Source organism: Anas acuta, chromosome 3 (assembly GCF_963932015.1).
Source record: "Anas acuta chromosome 3, bAnaAcu1.1, whole genome shotgun sequence".
In the NCBI taxonomy this organism is placed as follows: domain Eukaryota; kingdom Metazoa; phylum Chordata; class Aves; order Anseriformes; family Anatidae; genus Anas; species Anas acuta.
In genome coordinates this window covers 57,595,356-57,619,966 of record NC_088981.1, presented here as the reverse complement: position 1 = coordinate 57,619,966, position 24,611 = coordinate 57,595,356, and the positions used below count along the sequence as shown (strand labels likewise).

General features: G+C 45.3%; 1 protein-coding gene across 9 annotated transcripts in view; it reads right to left on the bottom strand.

Moving 5' to 3' along the window:
• Positions 1–24,611, bottom strand: part of NHSL1 (NHS like 1) — a 164,533-nt gene that overhangs the window by 41,052 nt on the left and 98,870 nt on the right. For 8 of the 9 annotated variants that reach the window (XM_068677274.1, XM_068677275.1, XM_068677277.1 and 5 more), the window contains exon 2: positions 6,253–6,405. In XM_068677274.1, the coding sequence (XP_068533375.1) occupies positions 6,253–6,405 (153 nt within the window). Of the gene's footprint in view, positions 1–6,252; positions 6,406–8,176; positions 8,697–24,611 lie in introns of those variants that run through there. The other variant, XM_068677282.1, reaches the window with a different exon arrangement.

The window sequence follows — 24,611 nt, the reverse complement described above, 5'->3', positions numbered from 1 at the left end:
GAAATATGAAAATACCTTTTAGAGTTTTAAGTAAATACAAACACTTTGATCATTTCTATATTTCTTTTTATGAAGCTTTTCAAAGACAAATAAATGTAATCCCACCCATAGCTCCCCAGGTGGTCGGTATGACTTAGCCATACAGAAAACCTATCTAAAGGCACCAAAATGCAACAGCCATTACAGATTATATTTGTTAACAAGCTGTCACTGGGGAGTGCTCAAAATAGTTATCACCGTTTGTCTTGAGTTAATTTAAATTTCTGCCTGAGTGTTATACCACTACATTTACTGGTGACAACATGTCTTAAGTTTAACAGTTTCTATTTGCTTCCTTTTGTATGTTTGATGCTGGCATTAAAAAACATTCTCTACACTTTTTCTCTGGCATTTTTATGGATATTTGTTGTTTCTTAAGACTACTGAACAGAGATGATATAAAAATGCAAAGGAAATTTCTGATGTTTTTTCTCCTAGGACATTTAATATTCAACTTAAAGCTACCTACAATGCAGCAAACAAGCGTGTATGTAACACCCCAATCTAAGAGAGGGAGATAAAAACACAAATTGGAAATCAGCTGAAAGTCTGATAGTACTTGTGATGGAAGTTGCTTACCTACCACTGAAACAACTATACCAGACAGTAACACTTCAGATTTCTTCTCTCCCACTAAAGGCACAGATTTGAAACAGGGTGGGGTTCAATAATCTTTCGAACAAATCTTCCTCCCGACTCTGACTTCCATCAGAAAATACGAAGAAAACATGTTAAACTGGTTTAAGAAAACATCATTAGTGTTTTGAAACGAATTTTAGACTTCTTAACCCTTTTACTAGAAATGCTTTCACTTCATCATGTACGTATGACACCATGCAATCAATCTATGTATAACCCTGTATGTTTTTATACACTCAACACTGCACTACATAACTAAACCTAAACATAGGGAATCTAAATCCTCCTAACTAGCTCATTTTTTCAGCCCAAGAGCAGCATTCAAACACATGAACTGTAGACTCACAGTAAAATTCTGCTTAGTTTTCATTTGAATATTCCTTTTTTCTTTTAATCTTTTTTCCCTCCTTAAATTCCCTGTTAGAAAGGGTGGCTAGAGTATGGAACCTGGCTAAAACCATCAACAGACATACTGTGAATTAATTCAGAAACTGTAAAAAAGACAGGGTACATGGACTGAACCACTGGCACTAACTTGACTGCTGAAACTAAAATAATTAGAATAAGTTGACTTCAGAAAATACGGTCTACCCCTAGCCTTTAATGGTCTTTTATTTTATTAAGGTTTCCATTTGCTATGAAACTTGCATCTTGATATCCCTCTGAACCTGAACTATACACCAGTGGTTCCCCTCTGCTCTGCAGTTCTTTAATGAAACATAAGATTATTTTAAGTCCATAATCTTCTCAGCAGGATTATTGACTTGTAGGGCTGACCCTAATATTGCTCATCTGAGCAGTGATCTGGCAGATGCCCTCAGAAGACAAAGGGTAAACACGTACCTGTCTGGAGGGTCTTGCAGCAAGACATAATAGCGGCTTTATGAGTAACTACTTAAATCCGGTTTTATTTGACAATGCTAACCAGATGTCTCCTAGAAAACAAATCAAGTGTTCCAATCACTGCTGCTTAAATACATTCCTTGAATTTGGCCAACAAAGCTAAACAGAAGCCACTCTCAGCCAAATCCAGCTCTTCTGAAGATGAGATAATAAATGAATCATCACAGACACTGGAACAACAAGCCCTATACTATATACGTAGTTTGAATCAACACAATTACGCCGGGGGGGGGGGGGGAAAGGCACGAAGTACAGACACTTGTGCAAGAAGCCTCTGCAGCTATAGCTTGAAAAATGAGTATGAAAGCATATCCAACTGTTCACACTGTTTACAGGTATAAATTTCTCAGTACATATCTGCCACTTTAACCCACTGGGAATGACAACCAGTCCAAGCAATAAACAGCAGTGTGCACCAAAACATTATCCCCGACGTGCAATTGAACTGAGCAGAGAGAGCTTCACAAGACCCTTGAGGAACAGGCCATCGGCTGAGAGCCTGACCTGTTTTCAGGACCCTACACTGCCAATTGCTGGAACTGGAAGATGACTGCCTCTTGAAAATCAGGCCACATATGCCCACTGCCTCCTAGTACTGCAGCTGAGTTATATCCACATTTCATGGAGAGCACAGGACGGTTCAAAAAAAATGCAGAGCACAGCGAGTTCAGGTGAGCAGCCGGACTACACTTCAGACCATGATCCTTTAAGTACTACAATGCTGCAGAGAGTAAGTGTCCACAGCGGACTCTCAATGCCAGTCCAACCACTCTGTAGACATTGGCAACACGAGACTAAAAAGCCAAGCAGTCCTTCAGCCTTGGAAGCTGAAGGCACGCAGTGCAAGGAGGTAGTTTTGGGGTCCGGACACCATGCAGAGCCTTAGCTCTTTCTCACCGTTCTTCTTCTTCACCTCTCATTTCCCCTGCTCCCTAAAAGAGTGGCAAAGAGCAAAGAGCTGCACAAAACTCCTCAAGGGCCAATATCGTGTTGTTCCCACCTGAGCATTTGTATCCTGGGAACAGAAGGTGACCGTGGAAGCATGAGCAAGAGCCCACTTCAAGCAGGCTCTCAGGAAAGGCCTGCTAGAGCAGCTTGGCCCTGAGGGTAGGGAACCAGGTGCCTTGGATAGCCCACGCCTGACATCCAACGTGTCGCCCCATCTGCTCTGCTGGGCGATCCAAGGTCCTGGCTGCTTCCCCAGAGAAAGGGAGAGCCTGTTTTATCCACAGGACACAAAACATTTAAAATAACAGGAGCTACCACCACCAGCAAAGAACTGCACCATTTAGTAAACTGCCTTTTAAATCATATTGCCGTGGTACCATGCCAATGAAGTGCAGCCCAATTAGCTCTTCTGCTCTAGCAGCTAAGCCACTGAGACTTTCAAGTGACATTAAAGACTTTCATTTAAAATTGGTTTCTAGTAGTTACGCAGCCTGAGTTCAACATTTTCAAGTCACTGATTTTAGTCAGTAACAACTTTACATTTTAATAGAAAGTCTAAGAAAGCCACCCCAGTTCTTGAGAACAGAAACAAATAACGTGCATCACAAACTTCCCAACTTCCAGGTGCTTCATTTTCTAATTCAGATTACCAGAAAATATTGTGGTTTTGTTTGTTTTGTTTATATAAAAAATTTCAGATGGCACCCAAGCACCTGCATGCCTAAATAACAAATAGCTTTACCTCAGTTGTGAAGAAAATTGAATGAAAGATCTCACCATTTATACTTGAAAGTAGTTTTGTAAAGGAAGAGCTCAGCATGGTCCCTTGATTTTAAGAGTGAAAAAGTCTAGTTCACAGGTACAAAAATCCAACAGAATCCCTCCATGTAACATCTGTGATCACAAGCTGCATGAAATTTCACAGTGCAATAAGCAGAGGATATTTCAATATATAGAAATAGATATATTATAAAGTAATAAATTGCATTAAAAAAAAAGTCACTTTCTCCTCCTCCAAATGCAACACTGCTTCTGCTAAAGGTATGAAAAGTACACTGAGATCACATAGCAGAGAGCACTTGGTTGTGTTTTTTGTTTGTTTGTTTGTTTGTTTTTTGTTTGTTTTTTTTTCCCCAGAAAAATTAGGTTGTTTGGTTTAGCTACACCCATGCTGTCAAAATTTGCTGATTTCTTAAAATTGTACCAGCACAAATAGGTTTGACCTTCCATTATTTGAAAAGCTACTCAGGATTTTATCTGGTTAGTATTAGGTGGGTGAATCTAGATGGATAAGAACACCTTGACAGAAAGGAGTATCTTGCCTGAATTATTTTGAAAAAAAATATACATTAAATAGAGGTGGTTTAAATGAATGTTGTGCTCTGCAAGTGAATTACTATTGGTAACCCAAGTTTTATACTTAACTTCTCTCATTCACTGGGGCAGCAATGAATGCAGTAACAAAATAATAGCCTGCAATCAACTTGCTATGGACCATTACTTTTCCTTCCAGCCTTCTATGCTATAATCACATAGTACTAGGCAATTTACTTCCTATCCATTAAGCAGTTTTGAAAAAAATTGTCTATTCTGCAAACAGCAGGTGGAAAAATAGTTCACTAGTAGTCACAACTACATAACAATCTCTACAACGCCTCTAAGCTAAATGAAACTCAACTCTGGGCAGAGAACTTTTAACCTAACCCACCAAATGTGCTCAGGAGCACTGGCGTCCTCCTGATTTCACAGTGCTTGTTGAAGGGTAAAGCTGGTAAAACTTCAGGCAATGCCTCTCTCACTCCTCAGTGCCCCTGCAGGCAGTAATGAAATTACTGAAAATGGTGTTAAATTCATGCTGTAGCTACCGAGGACAGCTACAGGCCACAGTGAGGAACTGCTTGCGAGGAAGAAACACGGCCAGGGAAAGAGCTTGAGGTAAAAAGTAATTAAATAAATAAGAGCGGAGTTTTGTTGACTATGTCAGCAGCTGGAGGTCTGCTGAAGGCATCAGAGTAGCTTTGTCTCTCTCTCTCAATTACTTCCCCAAAAGCATGGAATTTCATTAACAAGGAGTCCCACATCATGTGTATATGCAAGTTTTATTTACCGCAAATGTCTAATTGGTAAATTGTAGTAGTACTGAACAGGTTTTTTTGTTTTGTTTTGTGTTTTTGTTTTTTTTTTTTTAATAAAGAGCAGCAGCTCTAGAGAAAAGTCCCAGCAGAAAGAAATAACTAAATAACTTCAGGTGTGTAAGCTGGGGGCAGCAGCATATGATAATCAGTTTCATACAAATATATTAGATACAAATTTATTGAAATAGAAGATGCAGCGGTTACATTTCCAATAAAACACAAGAAAATCAGAAGAGCATTTTAGCCTGTGAATTTTTCTTTGATAATGGAACCACACAGAGAATAGAAAAATAGAAGAACAGTTAAGTTGTAAATTAGGGCTTACAAAAAGCTAACCATAAACAGGATTATTTTAATCTAAAGCAGGCAAATATATATATATATATATATATATATATATATATATATATAAATATATATATACACATGTATATATACATGTATATATATATTTGAAAGAACTGGTAAGTGTGCCTGTAAGGGAACAGTAAACATTTCAAGGCTAAAGCACTGCACAAATGTATTAATCCAATGTAAGTACATAGGAACACACAGGCTATCATCTGAGCCATGTGTGAGCTAGTAACGCTGGCTGTCAAGACTACCCTATTAAATGATAATGAAAGGCACCTAGTAAGAGATGGTGAAAATCAATTAACTGGAGAAACAGCAAGAGAAATAAAACATGACAGCCAAACACTTCTCCACTCAAGACATATAAAATGAAGTTTTCTGCATGTTTAAAAAGCAGAAATGCAGTATTAAACTAACAAAAATATACCACTCTTTTAAATCAAGTTAACTTGGTGAGGTATCAAGTGCCTGTGGTTCCTGCTGAAACAAACAGGGACTCAAAATAAGCTGGCCCTTTGCAAAATAGCCAATGTAAAGAAAACCCCATTGACGATTTCCAGAACATGGACAATACACCTGTAATTTCAAGCTCTTTTGGCCCAGAAAGAGCTGTTTCAGTCCTCTCTGCTTGCTGCCTGCCCACTGCACTAACACAACTCAATGCATGACACACTGGAGAGTATGGCATGAGTACTAACGGCAGAAACTGGTCCTCAGAAAAACTCTGCACCCTTCCACAAGAAAGCAGTTATACTACTGAAAAAGTCCTTGTGAGTGCTCTGTTCACCATTTCTTTTCCCTCAACACCTTTTCCAACTTTTCACAAAGATCCACATTCCCAGAAATGACACTGTACAGCACCAAAAAGAGTCACTGAATGACATACCTCTGATTTGGTTCTTAAACTAACACATAAATGGAATAATTCAGGACTTACTGAAATGGAAGGCACTGTTTTTGAAGCGCTCCAAAGACTAAATGGGAACGGCCAAAACCCACCAGGTTTTCTATTTTTCCACTCTAGAGTGGTCTGCCAGGTAACAGACTTCCTTGTTTCTCAATAGCAGAAGTATTTTCCCTTTATCTCTAGTGGTAAACCCCACTCAGTGTTCCACATGTGCTGTAGCCAAACCAAACAAGTTTCTTCTGACTCCTACAACTTGGATTGCACAGACTGTTGCAAAAACCACCATCACTTTAGGATATGTTAGCGCCTGTAGTAGCAGCATCTTACCTCTCAGTACTGACTTGAGGTTCAGTTTGGCTTGTCGGTGCAGGTCCTCCACACAAGGTGGTCTTGAGGAAGGCAGGAACACATTTTCCTGCTGGTGCCACGGAGCAGTGTAATGGACAGTCCATCTGCTCTCTTCATCTAAGTTGGAAACAGCTGCAGAGAGAGACAAAAAGAAGGAAACTAAATGCTACTGTAGGTAGCTGTAGCATGTAACCCCATACATCAGTTTGCCATGCATCCTCTTGAAACCAAAATGATTGTTTTCATTGAATCATAGGATTGTTTTTTACTGCATATAGATTGTTTTTCACCATAGGCTTAGGTCCACTATAGTTTACAGTCCAAACGCTCTCTAGAACCTTGCTTCCATGATAGTTTAAAAGCCCTCCTCTCATTTCTAGTCTAAATGCATTCTCCTGTGATGTGTAAGAAAAACCTTTCTCTTCTCCTGTGTTTATATTTGCTGATGACTTTATTGTGAACTTGCATCTGTTTGCTCCCTCTAGGTCCCAGTCTCGGCAGATGAAATCAGTCTTCCTGTCCCCTGACCCTGCCAGGAGCTTCCCCTTGCTCAAGGGTGACCCTGAGAATGTGACAGTCATTGTGAGAGATTACAACAGGTTCATTTGTACTGTGAAATAACCTTCTCTGACCTCACACACATACAAACCAGGAACCAAAATTCAGCTAAAGCCAACAAATCAGCTACTTCACATTTCCACGAGTGGAAAGCACGTTTGGACAGCAGTAACTCAACGGGGAAATACTCCTTGGAGCAGGAGAGCACTAGAGGGGTTGCATTGGCCACATCTTCCCTGCCAGTATGCACATGAAAGTAACGTGCTGACGCTGCTCAAGTTCAAAGTTCCCTGCAGACAGTCAGTAATGAATCAGCCAAAGCACATAAGTCTAAGATTTGTTTATCATTTATGCTTCCCGAGAGACAGCCATTACCTTTCGTTTAGAGTTTATCATCAATAAAAACTTTTACAGTTGAATGGCCACGTCCCTCCGCCCCGCAATAAACAGGAAAAGGGCAGTTGGGGGTCATATTTTATGATCCCCCAGGCAGCGCTTGGCTTGCGGCCAGCAAGCTGCGTATCCTTGCTCAGCTCTCCAAAGCAGGAAAAAAAAAAAAAAGAGAGAAGAAAAAGCCACTACAGCTGTGCTGCCTCCCAGGCACCTGTTTTGCCGGGTCGGCTCCATTGCACTGCCCTTGCTACCAGCTCTGCATCTTCCCTTGTTTCCACGCCGCAGGTGGATGTGCGCAGCTCGCTGCCCACAGCATCCTTGCCGAAGTTTGTGCCGTGCCTCTGGGATAGCAGAGGAGGTGCGTCGGGAAGCAACACCAAGGCATCAGCCTCCTGTCACCTGGAAAAGGGCTCTTCCCCTAACACCACAGCCCATCCGCCGGGATGGGTTCAGAGGAAATAACCTGTACTCACATCAAAGAACATAAAGTTGTGAGGCTTAAGGCATACCTACGACATAGTGCTCAATGCCTGTGGTGTCTTAAAGGTACTTGGGGGTGGGGGGAGGTTCTCAGATAAATTTCCTCACTTGTTTTCAGGGACCTCAGAGAAGCTTTCTGAAGAACACCGATCGCTCTCCTCACCTTCAGGATGCCTTGGTCCCACACCCTCACTGCAGTAAGGGACAGTCACAGCTGGTCTGTGCCTGCTCTCGCTAACCAGAGGCAAACCAATCCCAATTACAACCTGGAGCTGGCAGGTGGATGCCACCGCACCCGCAGACAGGCAGAGGAGGTGGCAGTGGCACAGCAGCCCATGGCAGCCGTCCCAGGCCATTTCCTCACATCCTCAACGGAGCCGCAGCAGCGGCCGCAGGGCAGCTCGAAAGCCTGAGCTGTGCTCCCCTGCCGGGCTCCTTCCCCGAAGGGCAGCAAGCACGCACGGCTACTTACTCTTTCTCTTCTTGAAAAGTTTCACGAGAAATGTAAGCTTTTTGTTGATGAAAACCACCATTTTCAAGGCGTTCGGCGGCGATCCTGGAGTTTAAATCCCATAAAAAGTCGGAGGTGCGGAAAGGTGACCGCTTCTCAGCCTGGTCCTGCTCAGCCCCCGTGCTCCGAGTTTCTCTCCTCCAGCCTTCTCCCTTTTACTCCCCTTCAGCCACAGCTTTACACCTCCCCGCTGGTGCACAAACCCACTGACAAGCCCTTCGTCCGAATTTCTCCCCCTCAGATGCAATCCAGCGGGCTGAAGACCTCCAGCCTCAACACACAAAACGTGGGGAGGACAAGATAAAAATAAAAGCAACCAATTAACCCCTAATTGCCATCCACGCTGCCCCAGGCCCACGGCTCCCTGCCTGACGGCACACTGTGTCTGCCTGACCCTGCCACCTCCAGCAAGGGCCAAGCCCAGCTCTCTGCTCGCCACAGCCCCAGCGGGGCGGGGAGGGGAAGGGAAGGGAGAAAAAGGGAGGGGAAAGGAGAGGAGGGGAAGGGCAGCCGCTCCCTCGGCCCCGCAGTGTCTCCCCCTCCAGACACGCTGCCCCCCCCCCCCCCCCCCCCCCCCCGGCCCCAGGCAATCGCAGGGACTGCAGCAGCCCGGTCATTTCACATATTGGATTTCATTCAGCAGCGCTCCCAATTTATTCTTATTAGCGTCAGCCCAGACCAGATACATGGAAAACAAAATCAAGTTATTTCTGCCTAATGGAGGACCTGTTATTCGTCAAATGAAGCTCGTGCATGGAGGTGAAACAGCCCAACTTTTTGCCGTGCACGTTCTATCCCCACGCCCTAGAAAATAAATAAGTATCAAGGTCCACAGCTGTCCTTCCTAGGAAGGAACTGTGGTTTTGCAGCAGTTAAAGGGAAAATGCTAAGCAGCGAGTCAATGTGCTCAGCAGGGCATGCCCTTCACACTGTTAAGACTCAAGAAGCAAGCCCTGCCTCACAAAGCAAGCTTAGGAAACTGCCTCGGGTTAACAATGCGAAGGATTTTTTTCCTCAGGAAAGAGAAAAATGCCAGCAGCGGGGGTCTCAGCCTGACCCCAAAGCTGCAGCAGGACCTGACCTCTACACCGTAAAAAGCAGATGCTCCACAGGAACTTCGCTCCAAGCTTCACCACGCCACCAAGACACTGCCACACAAAGGGCGCAATCAAAGTGCCCCCATCAGTGTCTGAACGCACTGCTACTGGTGTTTTACCAGTATTTTCCAGCTCCACAGAACTGGCAATCACAACGTGGGTTGGACACCAAGAGTGCCAGGACTTCCCTGCAGCTGCTGTGCTCCTGATGGGCTCACCTGTGCCAAAGGGGCAGAAGACCCCCACGCCATGCAAGCGTGGTGGTGAAGGCACCTCTGCTTCTGCACTGATCCCCATCAAGCACCTTACACAAAAAATGACCCCACCGTCAAAACTCTGGCAACAAGGTGACTGCTCATTGATATGTCACCCTGTTTCGCACAGCAAAGACTTGAAATTGTCAGCTTCGGACTTGTAGGCCTGATCCTAAAGAAAGCAGGTACTGCCATTCAGGAGGAACCTGCTTTGGACATTGCAGCAGAAATTATAAACTACTTTTCAGGTGACAGTTTAAACGCCATCTTCTACATAAAACTCTGAGCCAGGAACTCGTTTTTTAGTGTGGTGTTGATCTTTTTTAGTGTGTAGGAAGTGCTTTTGCAAGTGGGAGGAGAAACTACTGTGCATTTGCACAGGAGAAGTTGACGCTTTCAAGCTTGGCCATGGACACAGATTGATCCTGAGGCCTCTCGGGCATCTCACAGTGGCTCACGAGCCGCAGGCAGCAGATGCCATCCCCTTTTCAGGATCAGGTCCCGTCCCTGGTGTTCTGCCACCTTCCTGGGTACTTTGGACAGCTTGGGAAACTCCTCCCTTTTTCAAATTCCTCCTTTTTTCACCGTGGGCTGCTGAAGTGTCCCAAGTCCAGGGTTGCTCTTTGTTATTGGATCCTCCCCCAGCCCGAAGCATTTCTCCTTCCTGAAAACAAGCGCTTGATGGCTGTCGTCAAGCCCTGATCTCCAGCATGGAGGCACAGCTATTCAAAACCAGTAACAAACAATCCATAAAATATGGCTGCCTTTCAGCCTCCCTTCACCTTCCCTGTGGTCATGCTGATAAGGTGGCCAAGCATCAAAAAACAGTGCCACGGGGGATGCCTCAAGGAACATGTGTCTTCATTGCTCAGAGTCTGCAGTGGGTCAGCATTAACCCCAAACTCATCTTCACTGGAGACAAACCCAGTGGCTTCCATGAAATTCAGCATGTTGTTTCAACCTGTTTTTTATACAACACTTTGCAAGGCACAAAAACTGGCTCTGGTGGTAGCTCCCCTAGGGCTGAAAGCATGAAGGAAGTGTGCTTCTCTATAGGTGGTCTTTTTCACATTGGGAAGAGAAGAAAAAGATGGGATAGTTTGAGAAAACTCATGTTGTTGTCACTACCCAAACAGACAAAGGCCTTTACCCTCCAACTTTGCCAGTCCAGCGGTCAACGTCCACATCCCCCAAAACAACACCACCAACACACTAAAAACTATCACTTCATGAGCCTGGCTGGCAGCAGGCTGGGGTGGCCCTGCTCCGTGGCACACTTAAGAGTTCACCTTGGAGGAGTTAATATTAACCCGCTGCCTCAGCTCCCACATCGTCGGAAACAGGGATGACGCTGATTTGCCACCTCACACGGATACTGCCACGAGCAATAAAGAAAATGAGTAAATTAAGTAAATAAAAGAATAAAATGATTAAAGAAGTTTTTCCACTGATTTTCATGCAGGAGGGATGAGCCCAACACACATACCAACCTCATGGCATTAAACCACTAGCAGATGTATCTGCCTTGAAAACTAAACTTTAAGCGGTAAGCCCTAGAGATTTTATTTAGACAGTGGAAAAATCCTCCATTAAACAGCTGCATAACAGCATTGTTACTGTTTTAAGAGAGGAAAAAAAGAGAAAATGTGTAACTGAACCAGGAACTGCACGTCAAGAGCTCTTCCAGTGAGCCTCGATGCAATAACCAAAAGGGAAAGTTAAAATGCTGGAAAGCAGATGGAATCAGCACCATGAATCAATGCGTTTGCTTTTTACCGATCTCAGTCACTCGCTTGAAATAAAATTTCGAATCAAAATCAGCTCACGTGAGGCTGCAGAGGAAGAAGCCTTTGGCAAGGCCATTGTATTTCTAAGGCCATGCTGCCTTAAAAACCATACCTGTACTTCTACTGGGGACTTTTGTCATTAGGAAAACTGACACGAAGCACCCGCAATAAGAAACACCGAATGTAGCTGTGTTCAGGCTTTATTCCTGCTCTGGCCACCTTCACCCATGCCTCTGAGCACTTGCTGCTGTTTAAATGGATTCAAACCCACCCCTGCAGACCACAGGAATTAATAATTTATGATTGCAAGGGCTTTTTTTTCCCCCTCCTTTCAGAGCCGATCTCGTCTGGCCATCTCCTGGCATTTTTCAGGAGAACAAAAGTGCTCCCCCCACAAAGGCCACCCGTCCCAAGCGGCGAGGCACTCAGCTGCCCTCCGCTCTCCAAGCGAGGCCGCTCACAAAGGCCTCTTTCAAGGCACCCTCGGCCTGGGTGAAGCACGATACCTCCCCAGCTACCAGGCAATCGCAATTCATTAGACCTGCGATCAAGACGAAGAGGAGAATGCACGGGGGAGAGGGAACAAAGGACGAGAAGTATTTTATCCCAAAGCCACCACAAAAGAAAAGAGGGACCCCTGGCCCAGTGAACTCATGGGGAAGCACCAAGCCTGTCTCCACGCAGGCAATTACTGGGCAGGTATTGCCTTAAAGAAAGTCCCCTCATTTATTCATCCCACCAGGGATTACAGCTCCAGGCTCTGGCCAGGGGGCTGCCTGGCGGGGGAAGAGAGGGGAAGATGAGAGGGAAAAGCAGCAGCAGCACAACCTAAGCCAGAGAGGACAGAAAGGCAGCAGGCGGATTGATCTGATGATCCTATTTAGGTCACAGCACAATAAAGCTAATTCATTCCTTTTGCAATTCAAAACATCTTGCCACAGATCCTCTATCATGCAAACGCATCACCAGAGAGAATAGGGAGAATTTCCAGCTGCATGCAGACAAAGCAGCAGCTCTGCTCAGGTAGAGCATCTCCTGACACACTGTGTCTGCAGACAGAGCAGATAACGTTTAGTGGATGTGCAGTTGTGTTGAATGTCTTTGTTTTAAATTGCAGGACACAAGCCTGTGGCCATTCCTGGACTAAGGCAAACTCAGCTCCCAGACGAATCCTTAGCTCTCCCCACAGGAAGACCCTTTTAACATTCCACCAGGAAAAATTGGGATTTTAAATTCCAAATCCACTGTGCTACAGCTTATCCTTAAGAACCGATCAAAAGTGGCTGCAGCAAATCTCTGCATCATCTTACTTTTATTTGCCCTAAAAATGCACCATGGCAAAGATAGTCCTCTTATGTCTTAGGGATGGGGGAAAAAACAACACAATGTGAGCAAGTTTGCTTAAGTTTTCACATTTATTCATTCTGTGGGACTCAGAGTGAAACCAACAAAACCAGACTGCAAACCCACCCCTGCTGGACTTCTGTCCCACACTGTCCTTGTCAGGTCTGTAATTCCGTCTTTGGCAGCTGTGCACTTGTGGATCCCCACTAATATCCAACAGACATCTTAAATTAATCTCAGTCTGCATTCTCTTTAGGGGTGTCCTAAAGCCTGCTCATTTCACTTATTTAAAGGTCATAGAAAGAATTCTTGCAGCATATCTCAGCCTCCCCTCCCAACACTGCTCTTTGGGAGGCTTTTAGTTATATATGGATTATCCTGGTACAAGGAGTTAGCACGAAGAGCTAGCAAATTCTTTTTTTGCTCTCTCTCTTTTTTTTTTTTCTTTTCTAAAGTTCCAAGACACTTTCTCTCAAAATTAGGCTGGTATGTCCTGTAGTTTGCTGAGAACTTTGCAATCTGTAAGTTAAAAAAAAATAAAATCCGTGAAAACTACCAGCCTTCTGACAGTTCCGTACCTGTTAATGCAAAAATCAAACAAGGCTCACTGTCTGGCATAGCAGGTTGAAAGCAAGTTTTGTTTCTTAGTTAGGAACTTTCAGTTTACTTCCCCAAAGTGAGTAAAAGCTAAGGTTCACAAACAATAAATGGATTTCAGCAGTTATGACATTTGGCATTTTCCCTAAAGCCCTAAGAATTGACAAAATCTGAACAGCTGGGCATGTTCTAATTAAATAGTGCACAAACTACCTTGAAAGACTATATTCTCCAACCAAAGGCAGGCATCGAGCCCACGAGCCCACGCAACAGTCACCTAATCATTGTGTTGTTTCAGGACTCTTTGATCTGTTTCAAGCTGCTAAACACACAGCTGAGCCAGCATCTATACCACAGCATCTCCAGACAATGTCTTTGGTTGCTCATGTACATGTTGATGTCAGACACAATCAAATACCAATAGATTTTGAAAACAAATTTTAAAATGACCTTTTTGTAGTCTGCATCTTCTTATTAGACACTCTCAGTAAAGCCTTGATAGTGAAAGGGTAGCCTCATAAACTCCTACTGCTAATTGGTTGAACTTTCGAAATTTATAATGTGGATAACTTAATTTTTTATTGCCACCTGTTTGATTAAAAGAGTCACAAATGCAAACATCTTTGTTATTAATCATACCCAGTCAAGCAAACCTCACTCCGTGCTGTGTTCAGTCAATATTAACAGCCGTATAGCTGCACTTCATTTGATCACCAGACAAATGCATCTACTGGTTTACATGATGCCACTGTGAAAAAGGTGTCTTACCACCGAACATCTTCAAGAAGGGCCTGTGAGCACACCAACTATAAAGATTTTTAATTATCAGTAAATAAAAAGGAGGGGGCATTAAGCAAATACAGGCATCACCATCTACTTCATCAAAAGGCAATCCACAGAAAGATGAAAAATGGAAATTCTCTCTTCTCCTGAATTAGTTCTGCTGTTTCTGCCTTCATTTCCTGCCAGAAAGGGAAAGAAGCGCCCTATTATTTTTTCTCCTCCATAATCCTTACTGTAGATCCCTCCAGTTTTTCTTGTTTTAGAGAAACTGGTTATTCCCTGCTTTGACTGGAGAACATCAGAAAAACTGAACAAACAGTAAAGCTTTAACATCAAGGGGTGTAAACATACACTACTCAAAAATGAAAAATTCCATTTTAATGGCTTAAACGTCTTTTTTTGCTATCTCCAGTTTCCCTTCTTAGCACAAAACATAAATTACACAAAAGGCATCGGAGGGGAAGAGTGTAAGTACAAAACTCAAGGCCACTAATGGTAGCTGTAGAAATGCTTCTGCCAATACTTTGTGTCTGAAAACCTTAGAGGGAATCCAGAGACAGCATCATCACTACCAAATTTCAGACCAACACTGCTTACACCAAAGCTACCAAGTTATTTTATAAAGATCTTCTAAATGTGTCATCTTGCCAGTATGAGACACACCACGACCCTGTAACTTCCAAGATTTGATCAGAGACATTGGGCAAACAAATACATTGACAATTACATGAAGTCTAAAACAAAGTTGTAAGCAGAAATACCATGGGTTTTCCAGCCTAGAAAATAACCTTGCGACAATCAACTGTCTTGCCCAGCTCTGCCTTTCTTAAAACATATCAACATCTGTCATGAAGACAGTGGAAAGCAGCAAAGAAATACCAGTAGTTTAATACTACTAAGCAAACAACTATAATCAAGCCCTGGCATTTCAAGACAGTTGATAAATCATCCATGTTTACCAGTGGCTGCATTTTATAACTATACACAATGATCTCGGTTCAACTTTGGGTTACAAATTTGTCCAGGTATCAGACAGTTAATTACTTACAGCTTTGGCAATTACAGAATTGAACCTGGACAGCATTTTGCATCACAGATTATGGAGGAGAGAAGGGAAGCATGGCTTTAAACATAGCTTGGAAGAAAGAGCCAGGTGAGAAACCTTTGAGAGATGCTTCCCCCAGGCTCCAGGGCAGGTCTGACCCCTGGAGGGGAATATTTGATGTGAATGTAAAGAAGGAGGGGGGAGATCAATAACACAGTCAATGTGAATAAAGTTTACACCCTTGGGAAAATGAATCAATAAAACCACAGCTGTATTTTCCCAAAATTATTCTGCAGAATGTATTATGCATGAGGAGCCTCTTCCTCACTCCCATCCCTCTGGATAATGATAAAACCAGTTCTAGTCTTTCACATCTTTTAAGGATGCTGCAGTACAGCACTAAACAAACTTCAGTCCCGGTTTGATTTAGACAGACAGAAGCGCTGCCTAGCAAGATCTCTACTTTGCCACCATGCCAGAAATCAGCTAAGCTAACACACAGCAAAACTCAATTTACATTTCTGTTTTTAAACCACAGCTGGTTTGTGTAAAATAGTTCCAGCTACAGCTGTTAAACATCTCTGAGGCAGCCCACGGTGTATAATATTCTGTAAAAAGCACACACCCTACTCCAGGAATGAAGACATTCAGACACTGTGTTCATATAAGCCCTGGAAATACTTCTTGTTATGTCAGGGCAACCAGCATCCTGCTCCTCTTCTGATGAGGAAAACCCTAAGAGGACAAGGCAGCACCACAAACGGGAAAACACTTGCACTCACCTTCAGCTGCTGGACATAAAGGGGTGCTTTTTTCCCTGATGCTATGAATTATTTACCCTGACATCGCTGCCACCATCTGCCGACGAGCAGCGCGCTGCCCCTGCTCTGGCCGTGCCACCACGTTCCCGGCAGGCGCTGGACAAACAAAAGGCCGGCCGAGATGGCTGAAAGCTGCTGCTGGAAAAAGCCACGAGGGATCGTTCAGCTGGGAGGGGTGGTCAACCTTCTTTGGAGACGCTACCCAGCTGCAAGTTTAATGAGGAGCAGATCACACAGGTGCAGAAAGACGCTTTTATGGAACTCTGTCCATGCTTTCGGGCAATGGCAAGCGTGCTCAGGGAGGAGCATGACATTTTTTAATTTACAAGCAGGGAAGGGCCTCCGCAGCCCTTTGTGTTGAACTTCCCTGTTCCGAAAGCCCTTGTTGAAACGTCCAAGGACAGCTGACAAACAAATGAGAGCACTAAAGCCAAGGAGGAAGACAAGTTATACTGCAGTCATCATGGCTCAGACCAGAAATCAGATGAACAGGGGAACAAGACTCTCAGGATGAGCAGCGTGTGGCCACCACAGTACCTACCAATTTTTCACCCTTCTCCACGATTCAGTCTCCAGCGACACCTGCTCTTATTCCTCTGAAGTGATCAGGATCTAGCGAGCAACCTAGGTTGCCGGTATATTGAAAACCAGTTTCCAAACAAAAGAGAGGAGCTGCAGCCTAGGAGCTTTGGGGCATTCTGCCTTTAAATGAGTAACGCTCAGCTCTCCGCATGCCTGCATGTGCACAGGAGACACGCGGAGGCTGATTAAGTGCCGCTCGGCTGTGGCTGCCCAAGTGGCATCACAGGGCTTCCTATTTATTCCCTGCCAGTGACTCCAGGTCAGAACCGGTCAGCTCACAAGTGAGATGCTGTGTGTGTATCTGCTGTAACCGCGGGCAAACCTCACTTCAAGCTGTGTTTTTCCAATCATGCATCATCCCCACAATCCAGGTCCCGCTGCGGTGTATTACGACATTGACTGAGATGTAATTGTGATGAGCCACTTAAAGCATTTTTCTGATGAAAAAAAAATCACCACCACAACCCCTCTGCCCCAGTTTCTGTGTAGGCCTACGAATATCACCTTTCTTTGGTACCACATATGCTTCGAATAGGTCTGATCCAGTCTACTTTTCAATTGCTTGTTACTAATTTCTTAACTGTGCAATCTTTGCACCTCCTTTTGTGTTTCCCAATAGAGTTTGAATACTCTTTTTTTTTTTTTTTTTTTTTTTTTGCAGTGTGTAAATCAAACCAACCAATGCCCCTCCCTTTTTAAAAAATGATCATGCTCTCCCAGTTCCAACGCTTCCGAGAGATTTAGGAAATGCAAGCAAAATGCCATCTGTTGGCAACGAGGTGGGACTAAGCATTTCGTGTGGAAATACTCACTTTGGGATACCCACGCAGACACATTTAATAAGCCAGTCATCTCGAGCATATTTCAGGTCCAGTCCTGTGCCTTCACATAATGAGATGTACTGATATTTGATCTGCCCATAGCTTCCTTTCTATGAGATAAACTGCCCTTGGTTCTTTCTCCCACCAAACCCGATGCCCCCACATCAGCTTGAAAGTACCGGAATGTGGCTTTGCAAGCCTTCCTCAAGAGGTGTGAAGAGGAGAAGAGGGCAAATACACCAAAAGCCAACCTTGGTGGGGCTTGTCTGGATTTGTTTTAGGAAGCATCCTTCGCACACACCAAATCACTTCTCCATGTGTGCACGTGCACGGGTCAGAAGAAGAGGACGTGCAGGTGCGGAGGCCCAGCTTGCCACTGGGGAATGTGCAGAGCAGCAGATGCCACGAACGACAAACCTCAGTTCATAGGCAAACTACACCAAAGACAAACTGCAAGTAAGCTGCAAAGGAGAAACGTAGGGTTAAAAGAAAGCCAGCATCCTCTATGACAAAGAGTGGAATGAAACTGAAGCTGACCACTTCATGTTATTCGCTATTATAAGAGCACTCTAAAACAAGCCAGCACTGGAGTGACAACAACAAGGGCACATCGTCCTTCTCTATTCCACTGTACTATGCAAACTTTGCAACCGAAATAAGAATAGTTGCCATGGTGAAAAGGGCAAGGCGAAGGAGAGGCTGCGGCTGCTGCTGCTGCTGCACGCGGAGACTGCCACCTACAGCGCCGCAGTCTCGCTGGCCGCCGTGTCGGCGTCCACCAGACCGTGCTAATTGCAGTCTGGGGGTGACGGCGAGAAGTCACCATTCGTGTACTCCTAACCTACATTTCCTGCCTGAGAGAACCACCGAGCATCCTTTGCCAGTGGCTGCTGGATTCAGGCAGCACCATAAAAAAGTAGAGGGCAGCTTTCTGAAGCCTCGCTTGCAGGAAGAGCGACACCCAACATCCTAAAACACAATCCAGTACTGCAAACCAGCAGCAACCAGCTCACTGTTTGCTTTTTGTTGTGGGTATTTTGCACAAGCTAACCCTATAGCTTCACAGTTTCAATATTTTACTGCATCTCTGCTAGAGAGTAAACGCTGCCATAGGAAGCCCAATTCAGCTCAAGGCTTAACACAACTAGAGAAAGAGCCTACAACCTTGCAGCAAAATCACAACAAGTACAAAAATCAACAAGTTTTGTGCTTCTTTTGGCTCCTCCAGCATTGCTCCTGCGGCAAACTGCTCCCAGCAGAGAGGGTGCAACCATCAGTACAGACGCAGACAAAGGCAGACAGACACCTGCCAACAAGCCTGGCTTCGGCAAATTACCAAATTCACCACCAACTTGCAGAGAGTGCTTTCCTGAGCACACAGTCGTCATTCAAGGCACAATCCTTTCTACTCACGTGTAAATATAATCATTTAACAAGGGTGGAAAAATACAAATTTTTTCTACAACTGGGATCCCAGCCGCTAACACCATGCACCCTGTCATTCTGGGGTTTGTTCTCTGAAGATCCCACTCAGTTCATTTTCTCTTCTCCACAACTAAGTAGCCTTCGCTCCATTCCTCCATCTCCCATATGGTTAACGTGAATGTGGCAATTAATATGCAATTAATAAAATGGTGCGATCAACTGCTTTTGTTCCCAGAAGCAGCTGGTCTGCATGTTACAGCGTAATTAGACAAATTAAGACGTACCGCTTTTGTCTGCCGATGAACTGACAGCACCGCTCATGCTTAAATGTCACTAAGCCTATTGGCATTTGGGATTATTTTAAACATGTCTTTTTTTATTAACACTGGAAGGTATCAGTGAGCCAGATTTATACGTTGCCAGCTGCAACGACAGCAAGGTGCAAGTTTGCTTGACCTCCCAATGTTTGCACAAGCCCGCCAAGGGTTAACAGCAGAAGTGAGCTACTCCAGAGAGCAAGCGTGCTTCTCCTTGAGCAGCACAGAGCCGGTGGCTCTGCATCAGGGACAAAGGCAGATCTGATCTGTAGCTGTGCCCAGGCAGAGGCTTGCAGATCTTGAAGCCAGCTACAAAGGGTGAAGCAGCGTGCACGATTTTCCATTTGCCATCAGATTAGGTTAGGGAAAGGAGAGAAGAAAAATCGTCTGTGATCTACGAGGCTTCACACCGCTTCCTTCGGGAGGCGTTCGTCTGGGCTCTGCAGGAGGAGAGGCGGAGGAGAAGAAGTCTTTGATGATTTTTGTATGTAGGAACAGTTAACAAGACAAGCAACCAGGAGGATTTCTGCTGCAGGAGCACTGCAAATGAGCCCAACGGTACAAAAGCCCCTTACCACCACAGGACATGTGCAGGCACACAGCCATCCTTGGCAGCTAGGAGCGGATGCGCGGAAGGCACTGATCTGCAGAGTCCTGAAAAACGGGCTCCAGAAGGGACGATAGGAGTATCTGCCTCGTTAATCGGAGATTTTGCTTTTCTGCTCCTCTGGCACAAGAAAATGCACCTCAGCTATAAAGCCTGGCTACCTTTTATCACTTCATCTCACACTGCTGGCCTGTTGGGGAAGAGGCAATAAGAAACAAGGCACAGCAAAATGGATTTTGATAACGCTACCATCATCCATTTCTGATTGCTACTGTGACTCCATTAGCCAGGCCAATAAAGGCATCCCCTGAAACGCTTGTGTCATTTCTGTGGCATTTAACATCGTCCTTGTCAGGTTTCAGCTTTAATCTGCTTTGAGCCTAATTTTCTTAAAACACTCAAAACTAATTATTACCTGCACTGTAGTGCACCAGAAAGAGCAACTTCCAGTAAGACTCTGTCCCCACCATCCAGGAACTTGAATCAGACGAAGCACCGAGGAGCCTTTCCATTCTCTGTTTTTCATCATCCTCAAGCACCAGCTTTCAAGTCTCACCTGTTTCACACCTGGGTTGGCACTTACACTGCTCCTCCTCCTTAATCACAGCAGATGCTCACTGCTAAAATTGCTAAAGACACCGCAGAAAAGCTGTCTCGGAACTCCCTGTTTTTTTTTTTCAGATTCCTCCAGGCACACTTGAGGGATGTTACCGAGCTCCCTATCAAAGCCTCCCCGCCTCTTCCTTGCGCTCCTCAGAGCCACACACGGTTTCTTGTTTGGTCACACGTGAAGAGGAAGGCATAAAAACCATCCACCACCAGCACCATGCTGCAATGCGAACACAAATCCCCGCGTTTGGACCTGGCAGCACACGGCCAGGCTAGCAATGTGTTTTCTTTCAGCGAGGCAACACACCAGGGCCTTCGTACTCGTGCTGCTCATTCACTTCTCACAGGGTTTTACGGCATCCCAGCAGTAACCAGTGTTCAGCATTTGGGCCCCCAGCACAAGAAGGACATGGACCTGTTAGAACAAGTCCAGAGGAGGGCCATGAGGATGATCAGAGGGCTGGAGCACCTCTCCTGCGAAGACAGGCTGAGAGTTGGGGTTGTTCAGCCTGGAGAAGAGAAGGCTCTGGGAAGGCCTTACAGCAGCCTGCCAGTGCCTAGAGGAGGCCTACAGGAAAGCTGGGGAGGGACTCTGTCAGGGGGTGTGGTGACAGAGCAAGAAGAAATGGCTTTAACCTAAAAGAGGGTAGGTTTAGATTAGACATCAAGAAGAAATTCTTCACTGTGAGGGCAGTGAGGCCCTGGCACAGGCTGCCCAGAGAAGCTGTGGATGCCCCATCCCTGGAGGTGTTCAAGGCCAGGCTGGATGGGGCTTTGGGCAGCCTGGGCTGGTGGGAGGTGTCCCTGCCATGGCAGGAAGGTGGAATTAGATGGTCTTTGAGGTCCCTTCCAACCCAAACCATTCTGTGATTCTGTCATTTTCCAAGTTCATCCCTGCTCCTCCTGCCCTCCCTGCACACATCCACAGCACTCTCATGCCTCTCAGAAAGGCTTATGAGCTGCATCTCAACAGCTTCATTCGGCACAGGAGACCAAGACCAGGTGCCTGGCCAGGACACGACCACCTCAGAGGCAGGGAGGTTTGCTCTGTACGGCTCATGCAGGGAACCTGCAGCAAGACAAGCCAGAAATGCAACACGCGTACTCTGACACTGAGAAAGGTTGTCATTTATCCAAGACCTGAAGTAATTTTATACAAACGGACAAGTTCCTTTGCTTTGCAAGGCATTGATGGCTTTTTTGGCCAAATGAATAAAATTTCCAAGAAACAAACAGGCACTGGATAAGCCCTTGTTAAGAACACTGACAGAAAAGCAGGATTTATTTATTTTTTTTAAAGCATGCAATAAAAATTATATTCATGTTGCTTTTTGTCCCAAAAACAAACCCGTCTTGTTTGTGCTGTCTGTGTCAGCTGTTACGGTACAAGCTCGGTGCCCCAGCTAAAGCCGGGCGCTGGGCTGGGCAGCCCCTTGCATCGGGCTTTGTGAGCAGTCACCACGGCCATTCAGCGGCAGAGACTGAGCCCTTCTGTCACTTACACCACCGAAGGCCACAAAGGCTTGCTCAGTGCTCTGCAAGGCCCGGCTCTGGGAGGGATGCAAAGCGATGCAGTCTTTGTTTCGCGCTGCTAAATGAGAAGGCAAAGTTCATTCTTTGCCTCCCAAGCCACAAGTATTTTGGCATTTTTTTTTTCTTTAATTTAACTTCTTTTAATTGGGAAATTTAAATCTCATAGCTTTGGGAACAGAAACCTGGAGAAAAAAAAAAGACATTGCAAATAGTGAATAATAAAATGCCTTACTCGGCTCTTTATAGATAGGTTTAGTTTCTTTCAAATTCTATACGTTTTTCACAAAACACACATCATGCAGAAAGGTCTCGGCTTTGCAGTTAAGGCAGAGCTGTTGTCCTTAGAAAGGGCAATGAATGAGAAAGAATAGAGCATTCTTTCATGAGCTACTGGGCAACAAAACATGGAGAAAAAGTCCAATAACTGAAGCTACTGTTTAACAAACATTCGAAGTAATCCAGTACTGCAATTGGCTCCCTCTCATGTCTGCAAAAGAAGGGGAAAACCTCCAAAATCCTTACCAAAACAGCTCTGGCACAAAAAGCAGAAGGGTGCCATAGTTGAGCTAGGTTAGCAACAGCATACTGCATCTTTAAACTCTGATAAAATTTGATGAAAATTTGCTAAAACACGACGCAGTGATGCTCACCGCAAGAGGCAGGCGATACTCCCGACAGGAGGAGGTGCCAGTCTCCAACGGCAGCAGTCACTGCCAACAGGCTCTGATGCCAAATTCAGCAGGCATTTAAAACAAAACAACCCTTGGGATTTCTGCCAAGCCCGGTCATCTTAGCACCTCAGCGTGGCTTTGCTGCAGGAAAAGCAGCTACCAGCCATGCACCAGTGCTGGGGCTGCTCAGGAATCGTGAATGGTGTGATGGTGACCATCCCACCGCTGCCCTAATGCTGGTTTTCTTCCAGGTTGGAAGGCTGATACAAGGTGTATTCCTGACCTCCGGCTCTTTTCAGTCACACATCATCTATTTGCAACAAACGTGGCAGTAAAGAGTGGCAGAAGAAAAGCCTCACGGATGCAGAAACAAGGCCGAGCTGGTAAGGCTCAACCTTCGCTTCGCTGTGTCCCTACGTTGACGTTTTTATCACTGTTCCTACAGCTGAAAACAAACCACCAAGCCCTAACCCGGTCACTTGATCGCCACAGCTGCAGCATCACAACCCAAACGCATGCTCGAGTATTTTGCTCCAGGAACACCAGAGGTGACCAGGGACCAGGGGGTTCTGCTGCAGGACCTCGACGTCCCTCGGAGAGGAAGCTGGCCCCACATGGGAGCGAGTCCAACAATTTGACTTTATTATGCTTTCAGACAGCAGCAACGCTGCCGAGGGCATTTTCTACTGAGTAAATCAGCACTGTGAAACCTCTCGAAACACAGTTCTCATGGCGCTCGATAAGGACCCCAAAGGGAGGCCTTTATCACCAGAGATAAAGCTGGGCCAATAATCACCTGCTGTGCTCGGCAGTTATCACTTGACCCGGTCCCAGAAAGCACTTCCACGCTGAAACACTTTTGTTCCTTAAAATAAACATTAACAGAGGTTAAAAGCAACACAACTCTCCCTATCTCAAAGAGAAATAGGACCTGTCCAGCAAATAACACTTGTAACGGATGGCTTAATTGCGTTCCCATTCTTCTGTTTCCACGGGGTGTGAAGGGACAAGAAGGAAAGGGAGCCAACCAGACCAGCCTGGCCCTATGTGCTGGTACCCTGGGCAGAAAAGTTAGGGCAGAAAACAGGGCAACCGATTTTTCCACTCACCATTTAAAGGACTCAGCGTTAAATATGGAAAGTTCAATGGCTTGTAATTCAGACAGAACAAATAAAATCCGCAGGATCGTATCAGACATCAGTGAAACTCAACGTGAGGGAGCCAGCAATAAACTCAGTCTAAAACATGTAAAAGTTTATCACTGGGGGACAGAAACAACTTTTAAAAGCTTTAGTAGGTCACAAGTCCCCTGCTGAATTGCTTATACGTGTGCTATGCTACAAATTGACACAATCACACGCGTGTGCGTGGTTTTTGTAACAGTCAGCAGAACAACACAGAGTTCGTCTCTCTTCGCTAGGGAAATACTGAAGCAACACCAAAAAGGTGAATGCACCTGGGCAGGACGAGCAGATGCTCCTGCTGCATATCTGGGATCGAAATCCCACAACTGAGCTGTGTGAAAACTTCCCGGGTTCTACTTGGCACAGCTACGGCATTGCTCCACCTCTAAGGCCTGAAGGAAACTCAGCAGTGCCTTGGACAGACCCAGCTGTCTACACACAAAACCAAGAGTTTTGGTTTCCAAACTTTTTAAACGCAAAGATCATCAGCATATATTTGATGGCTGTTTCTAATACTGCAGTAAAATATTCTCCAGGGCACTGCTCTGTTCCCCTGGCCTCTCTCCCTACTCACCTTCTGGGTTTTATACTTCAAACCTCAGGAAGGGGGGATGAGCACCTTTCTGTGCAGAAGAATGGGCTGCAAGGAGCCATCTGCATGCTCTACCTACGGTCCCTGCTCCCATCTCCATGCCCCAGAGCGCTTGGCTGCCTCTGAGGGCACCAGAACAGCTCTGAATGCCAGCTTCACACCTTCCTGCCAGGACCAAACCGAGCTGCCAGGCGGCAGGAGCTTTGAAATTGCCTCCCCCTGGCCAGCATGGCACCAAGGAGCTGTGTCTTGCCCCCTGAGGCATCACAGGAGCAGCTTCCTGACACCTCCAGGCAGCCCCAGCTCCTCTAGTGCTGATGCCATGTG